At 32.4% G+C, this 8,248-nt stretch overlaps 3 protein-coding genes across 3 annotated transcripts in view; 2 read left to right on the forward strand and 1 right to left on the reverse strand.

Moving 5' to 3' along the window:
- LOC116848378 overlaps positions 1-2,089 on the forward strand; it is a 28,935-nt gene extending 26,846 nt beyond the window's left edge. Inside the window, exons 4-8 of the mRNA XM_032824381.1 lie at positions 24-168; positions 281-360; positions 726-803; positions 878-1,167; positions 1,271-2,089. Coding sequence (XP_032680272.1) covers positions 24-168; positions 281-360; positions 726-803; positions 878-1,167; positions 1,271-1,375 — 698 coding nt within the window. The 3' untranslated portion in view covers positions 1,376-2,089. The remainder of the gene's footprint in view (positions 1-23; positions 169-280; positions 361-725; positions 804-877; positions 1,168-1,270) is intronic.
- LOC116848377 (plancitoxin-1) overlaps positions 1-8,248 on the forward strand; it is a 476,759-nt gene that overhangs the window by 30,004 nt on the left and 438,507 nt on the right. The window lies entirely within an intron of this gene.
- Positions 4,809-7,922, reverse strand: LOC116848386. The gene is made up of 4 exons (XM_032824391.1): positions 7,916-7,922; positions 7,722-7,838; positions 6,162-6,370; positions 4,809-4,856 (listed from the first exon to the last, which is right to left on the reverse strand). Exons 1-4 carry the CDS (start codon positions 7,920-7,922, stop codon positions 4,809-4,811), a joined length of 381 nt encoding a protein of 126 aa, XP_032680282.1.

Genomic DNA, 8,248 nt, shown 5'->3' on the forward strand with positions numbered 1-8,248 from the left:
TTTTATTTTTTTTTATATTGCAGAAAATTTGAAAAAAGTACTTATTGATCAGGAAATTGATCTTTGTCGCTTACGAAATAATTATCAAGCACGTAGACTTCAAACTCGAGCCAATAGAGAAAAAAATAAAATGATACTGAATAAACAGAAGGATTTCTTAGAAAATAGGTAATGTTACTAGTTATAGCATAAACTTAAACCTGTGTGAAAAATGATTTATAAACAATTATATAATACAATTATATAATACTGTTAATATATAGACAATTTTTTTTTACAGATTACCGCTTCCTGAATTTCTAAAATCATTTAGTCGCTTTTATGAAACTGATTTGTATAATTCAGACATGATTGATGAAGGTATTATATTCCAGAACTTAGAGAAATATATTTACAACAAAAATATACATAAAATATAAATTTTGGTGCTCAAAAAATTTGATCAAGCTAACGGTCAAATCAAGAAAATTAAAGAAATTACATGTTTTTGACATATAGTTATATTTTTTATATGATGATATTTCAAAACATTGTAATTTATTTAATAAAAATAAGTTTTCTTTTCATTAAAAGCTAATTATTATCATCATATATTTTATAAAACTATAGAATAAACCAAATATTGTTGATTTTAATGTATTTCTTACAAGAGATTTGATTATGTACTGAATTTTCTTCTTTAATTTGGATTTCTAGATATTTTAAACAAAGATATTTTTTTACAGATATAATCCAGCAGAACGATAATTATGAAATTAGTACTGAATTTCTATCAGAAAGTTACGATTCTAACTCAAATGAAAGTATGCATTATTATTTATATCACAAAAATCAAATATTCTTTATATTATTCTGTTATTAATTCACACTTTTTCAGACATTTGTGGAACTCAGAGAATTTCTATTGATAACGTAAATGTAAACAGTGTAGAAGATTCATTTACATTAAATCAGAGACAAGATGATAAACGATTATCTTCGCTAACTTTAAGGCATACATATATTGATACAGAAGAAGGAGCAGCCATTTCCGAAAATGCCACTGACCTGGATATAATCAATATGAATTCTACAGATCTTACTTCCCTTACACCGGCAAACATATTGGAAGAAGCTCAAAATACACACAACACTCGAAATTTATCACAATTAGTGAACTTGAGGACGGTATGTATTTATATATATTTTAGTTTAGTAAACATTAAACATTATTCCTTCCTTAGAGTACATTTGTGCGATTATTAAATGAAAAAATGGAAATATTTTCCAGAAACGATTTATAACATTCTTGAAGATGACTTTGAATACTGGTACGCAGATCAGAACAATGCTCAATATGATGTCGCGTATCACGAATTCAAACGCTTTTCTTTAGAAAATATATGCAAAAATAGCCAAGAAAGAGTAAGATCTGATCGTACGTGCACTATTTGTATTAATGCAGAATCTACTCATCTTTTCATACCGTGCGGTCACTTCTATATTTGTGAGGATTGTGCTAGTCAAATCTTGCAAGATAATGTTAAAATGTGTCTAATTTGCAAAGCACAAATTTCATCGGTACACAAAGTATATATTCCATAAAGAAATCTTACTCTTATTTTATATGTATTGTTACGTCCGACGTAACTTCTCTTTAGTTCGACCGAGCGCACCTTCTGTTACCACCAGAAATGCAATAAATGCCCTGGGTGGTCAAAGAACAATGGACTGATATAAGGTGTCAAAATTTAACTATTGATTATTACTCACATGTCGTGAGAAGCATCTTTCCCCTTCTACTAAAAGGTGGTGAGAACTCACGCGGGGGTATCTCGCCACCTGCCTATAAAAACGGGTGCGACTGCCCACACACTACTAGAGACAAGAAATCAGACTAGAGACTAGAGACAAGAAGTAATAATTCTAATAGTGACATCAAATCAGACAAAAGATCAGACTAGAAGTCAGATAAGACAAACAGTCAGTCAGTTTATAATTAATTAATTAAACCTATAAAATACAAACAATATACATAACAATTGGATCACTAAGATAAAACATTAAAAATCGTAAATAAGTTATTGAATAGATAAAGGTTTGTTTTCCTAACATATCCCCTGACCTAAGCGTCGCGTTACACTTTACTCATATTCCCAAACCTTCACCAACCTCTTAAGTCCGATCCTAAGCTCTTCAGTCTCTCTGTAACTACAGTACGAGAAGGACTTCAAAATAATTTAAAATTTCTTAAAAGAAAGAATCAATACAACCAGAATCAGTAAGTAAAATAATTATTTTGTACACACACATACGTTTACACATTTACTCACTCACAATCACACGAACTTGTCCATCCCAGGGTAAAGTGGTTAAATCTATTGACCCAAAAAGGACAATTAACACGTTTTAAAAAACAACTAAGACGTGACATAAATTTGGTAACAGCGGCGGGACACTAAAGTTTGTGTGACACCAAAAGTTTTTGTGAAAATAAAACAGTAAAGTGTAAATGCCAAAATTGAAGCGAAGTCCTCCTCCATCAAGATCAAATCAAGAATCAACAATAGAAAATCCTAATCAAGCCAATATGGATATTACCGAATTACGAAGAATGGTAATAGAACAACAACAAACCATTGAACGACTCCAGCAGCAACAGCAACAACAACAACAACAAAATGGACAAATGGGTAATCAAGGGATTGGACTTTTAACAGAAGGTAATTTCGTACATTTTTCAATAAGAGATGCACTCGATGCAGTGCCTACTTATGATGGAGAAAACATTCCATTCATTTATTTTGTCGAGGGTTGTGAAGAAGCCATGAGCATGATCGCACCAACACAAGAAAATATATTAGTAAGAGCAATAAGAAATAAGTTAAAAGGGGATGCACACCGATCAATATTAGGAAAAATTTTTAATAATATGCGCGAAATAATAGAATTTTTAAGAACTAAATATGGTCCCAGAGAAACAGTTTACGAAGCCCAGGGACGTTTAGCTTATTTATGTCAAAAGAAAGATGAAAAAGTGGCCACATATGCGAATCGAGTTCGGGAACTAGGGAAACGAATATTAGACGCTCAAAAAAGAGAGACTGGTGAAATTAGTGAAGAATTTCAAAATTCAATCGAGGCTCATCTAAAAACTAGCTTCTTACGCGGATTAAATAAAGAAATTATAATATCTAAAGAAGGAACGTTTGAACAACTTGAGAGTCGAGCAATTGACGCGGAAAAAGAACTCGAAACTATAAACATGATAAGGCGAGTCGTTCTCGCAGAGAATACAACAGAGAGGCGAGCCACTCGACGCATAGAAGCCGTAGAGATCATATGTCAGTATTGTCATAAAAAAGGTCACACAGCTGATCGGTGCAGAAAGATCCTAAAACAGCAAGGAAATGTTGAACGTATAAATTCTAATAATCCAATTCAATATCAAAAAAACGTAGAACATGTAAATCAAAATTATTTAGCTCCAATACAATTTCCAGTAAGACAAAATTTTCCACAAAATACAACAAATAAATTTTTCCCACAAAATTTTTCTCGACAAGTATATAATAAATCTTTTTATAATAATCAAAATACTGGTTCTGGACAAGAAATGTTCCACAATAATCAACCCTTAATTTTTCAAAATCAATTAAATCCAATAATTTGTCAATATTGTAAAAAATTTGGACATTCAATTGAAGAATGTAGAAAACGTGCTTATAATAATAATCAGCGAATTACACAAAGTCAGGGAAACAGATATATTCCCGACAGGAAAGGGGCAGCTTCGGGAATGCAAAATACATGCCCCAGTCGAGTAATCTCAACGGAAACAATTTCCAATTCCGAACAGTAAATCTAGCAAATATAGACGATGTACCAACAATCAAATTATCAAGTAAAGATTTTAAAGAAAATTCAAAGTTTCTAGTTGACAGTGGATCAGGGCCTAATATAATTAAACAAGGTTGTTTAAAAAGAGACATTTGGGTAAATGAAAATAAAATTCTTAAGCTAAGTGGTATAACAGCGCATCATGTGTCCACCTTAGGGCTGGCACTGATAGATATCTTAGGATGTCCAGTTGCTTTCCATTTAGTGGAAGATAATTTTCCAATACCTCAAAATGGGATCTTAGGATCAGACTTTTTTAAACAATTCCAAGTCAAAGTCAATTATCAAAAAAATCAAATAGAATGGGAAAATATAATTATCCCTTTTGAGCCCAAAGAAGATCCAGAAGAAACTTTAATAATTCCAAGTAGATCTATTTCTCAAATTCATATCAATGTTATTAATTCCGAATTAAAAGAAGGATATGTTCCGCGATTGATTGTGACAGAGGGCATTTACTTAGGTAATGCTTTAGTCTCAGTACAAAACGGAAAAGCATACTTAAGAGTAATAAATACAAACGAAAAAGATCATGAAATATGTGCCAAATATTACAATTTAAGAATTTGAAACAAAAGATCAAGATGAATTAAATTTGGAAATACAAGCGGAAACAAACTCAAACTTACAAGCACGATCAAATACAAACTCGTGTTATCACATTAAAGAACAAGATAGAAAAGACCAAATAATTAAATTACTACGCCTAAATCATTTAAATAAAGAAGAACGAGAACATGTAAAAAATCTAATTGAAAAAAGTACAGATTGTTTTCATTTACCAGGAGAAATGTTAGAGCATACAAATGCAGTACAACATCGTATATTAACCACTGATGAAGCTCCAATAAATACAAAACAATATCGATTTCCAGAAATTCACAAAGAAGAGATAAATAAACAAGTAAATGAACTTTTAGAAAATAAAATTATAAAACCATCTGATTCTCCATATAATACCTGAGTATGGATAGTTCCTAAAAAGACGGATGTAAGCGGAAATAAACGATGGCGAATGGTATTGGACTTTCGAAAATTAAATAATAAAACGATAGGCGACGCATATCCACTTCCAAATATAACTGTATAAAAATATTTACAATTGCCCGTACATTTTTTAATACATTTCTTTATGACGTTTATCGCACACATATCCTAAGAGAATCGATTTGTTTCCAATGTAACAGTATTATATATGTTAAGTATTAGGCCGGTTCTGTATTAGTTGCAAATCGCAAGATCGTAAGAAAATTTATCAATCACAGTCGATCGTTCTCCTTACGACCAAGGAAGAATTGATTGGTCAATTTTCTTGGAACTTTGAGACTTGGAACTAATGTAGAATGGGCTTTACGCACTGAAATGTGTGTAGACTAAAGCTGTGTGCAAGATTAGGCTGAAAGCATTTACTGCTAATTTCTCACAATAAAGTGCAATGAAACAAATTTGTTTCAAAATATGTATGTAACACTAATCTTTTAGACGTTTCATAAAGATGACTAAAAAAGAGTTTTAATGTTATCACACGTCGTTTATAGAGCTCATGCTGTCTGGATTATTTTTTAAACATTTATATAATAGGATTCGTTTCTACTATGTTAAACAAAAAAATGAAACATTCTCTATCATCCATTAGTGTTACATACATATTTTGAGACAAAATAGTGATAATGTTAAAATGTGTCCAATTTGCAAAGCACAAATTTCATGCGCGCAAAGTATATATTCCATAAACATGTCTTAATTTTATTTTAAATGTATAAGAATTGTTTTATTTTAAATGTATAAGAATGTATTTAGAATTGTCTGTACCTGTTTTTAATGCACATTCTTTATGACGTTTATCGCACACATATTCTGAAATAGTCGATCTATTTCCAATATAACAGTATTATATATGTTAAGCATTACGCATGTAATGTGTTTTAGACCAAGGCTGTGTGCAAGATTAGGCTGAAAGCATTTACTAGTTAATTTCTCACAATACTTTAAGGTGAATTATATAAAAATTACTTATATGCTAATGTCCAAATTTATTTTCTTTAATAGTATATATTATAAACATTTCCGAAACAATATGTTATATGATAAGCCAACAAAAGAACAGGAAACGTGTGTACTAAAAAAAACGTTATCTTAAAATATATATGGTTATTTTTATCTGCAACAGCTGCAAGGTTTATGTGCTCTTCGTTTTCGTGTAATCTGGAATATTATGTAAATGTTTCAATGTGTAAATATTATATCTGTAGATAATAAGTAATGTTACAATGTTTACTTACTTTTGATGAAATAGTATTTTCAATAAACGCTAATGGTTGTTGACTATTCTTAATATATTTTTTGCAGTTTTGACGTGTAAGTTTTATTAGAATAATTTTAGGTTCTAATAGATTTATTGGGATATTTTGATTTGTAGTAACTTGTATTTCTTTTTCACATTTTTTTCCGGTATTGTTTATCAAAGATATATTTGGAATATTTTCGTTTCCTAAAGCATGATAAGGCAAGTTAATAAGAATGTAAGTCAGACATACATAATACAGTTAATACTATTAGGTGCGCAACTAAGTTCTCGCTATTTTTTTTTTATGAAAATGCAACTTTATTGTGAAAAAATGGTTACAAATGAATCATTCAAAGTATTGCCCATCGCTAGCTACAACTTTTTCCCATCTTTCTGGCAGAGCTCGAATATCGTTACGGTAAAAGCGTTCGTCTTGTGAGGCTATCCACGAATTAAGCCATTTTTTGATGTCTTCATATGAGCGGAACTGCTGATTAGCCAGACCATGTGCCATCGAACGGAACAAGTAATAATCGGACGGCGCAATATCTGGAGAATATGGCGGGTGAGGTAGGACTTCCCATTTGAGCGTTTCCAAGTAGGTTTTAACGGGTTTGGTAACATGAGGCCAAGCGTTGTCATGCAGTAGAATCACTTTTTCGTGCCTCTGCTCGTATTGTGGCCGTTTTTCGCGAAGTGCTCGGCTCAATCGCATCAATTGAATTCGATACCGTTCCCCAGTGATGGTTTCGTTCGGTTTCAACAGCTCATAATAAATAACACCGACCTGGTCCCACCAAATACACAGCATAACCTTCGCAGCGTGAATATTCGGCCGAGCCGACGACGTAGAAGCATGACCGAGCAGTCCCCATGACTTTCTTTTCTTTGGGTTGCTGTAATGAATCCATTTTTTATCACCCGTTACGATGCGATGAAGAAAACCTTTCCTTTTTTTCCGCTGGAGCAGTTGTTCACAGGCGAAAAAACGACGCTCAACGTTCCTTGGCTTCAAATCACAAGGAACCCAAGTTCCTTGCTTTTGAATCATTCCCAACGCATGCAATTGCTTGGAAATGGCTTGGCGGGTAACTCCTAATGCTGAAGCAAGCTGTTCTTGCGTTTAGCACAGATCCTCATCGAGCAATGCCTCCAATTCAGCGTCTTCGAAGGTTTTTGGCCTTCCTTCACGCGGACGGTCGTCAATATCGAAACCACCGTCTTTGAAGCGACGAAACCAATCACGGCACGTTGTTTCACTTAGAGCAGCATCTCCGTAAACTTTTTGGAGCTCTCGATGCACTTCAACCGCCATTTTCTTCGAATGAAATAAGAAAATCAACACTTCCCGCAAATGACGATTATTTGGCACAAAATCAGACATTTTCACACAACCAAAAGTATATGACGCCAAAAAAAAATCACTAACGTGTCAAAGCGGTTTGTTTACCATATGTCTAAGCTTGGTTCATGACGTTTTGGATATGTCAAAATCGACCAGCTGCTGGAGCCATCTATTGACAAACAGCGGGAACTTAATTGCGCACCTAATAACTTTGCATATTTATATGTTGTTCATAAGAAAGAGTTTCAGGTAGTCCAGTAAATAATTCTTCTTCATAATTTTTGTCATTTTCATTTTGCAAAGATATGTCTAATACATTTTCCTTCTCTAGAGCACGATAAAGATAGTTATCTTTTTGAAAAAATAATTGTTAATAAAATATAAACATTATTGTTAATACTAACCTTGCATATTTACGTGTTCTTGATGTAGAATGTTTTTAGATATTCCGATAAATATTCGCAAAAATTGTTCAATGGGTAACCTTTAAAAATATTTTAATATAACGTTATATATAAAAAAATCATTCTGCAATATTAGTTACACACACGCACACACACACACGCACACGCACACGCACACACACACACACACACACCACGTTATATACAGGGTGAATATTATATACCGGAACACCTGAATATCTCGAAAACAAAGCGTTGTATAAAAAAATGTTAAATACAAAAGTTGTAGGGTTTAAAAAGATCTATTTTATGATATTAGCAGTTTGACCTTGA

This window comes from Odontomachus brunneus, unplaced genomic scaffold (assembly GCF_010583005.1).
Source record: "Odontomachus brunneus isolate Ranch 3 - 2012 unplaced genomic scaffold, Obru_v1 Obru_scaffold_094, whole genome shotgun sequence".
Classification (NCBI taxonomy): Eukaryota; Metazoa; Arthropoda; class Insecta; order Hymenoptera; family Formicidae; genus Odontomachus; species Odontomachus brunneus.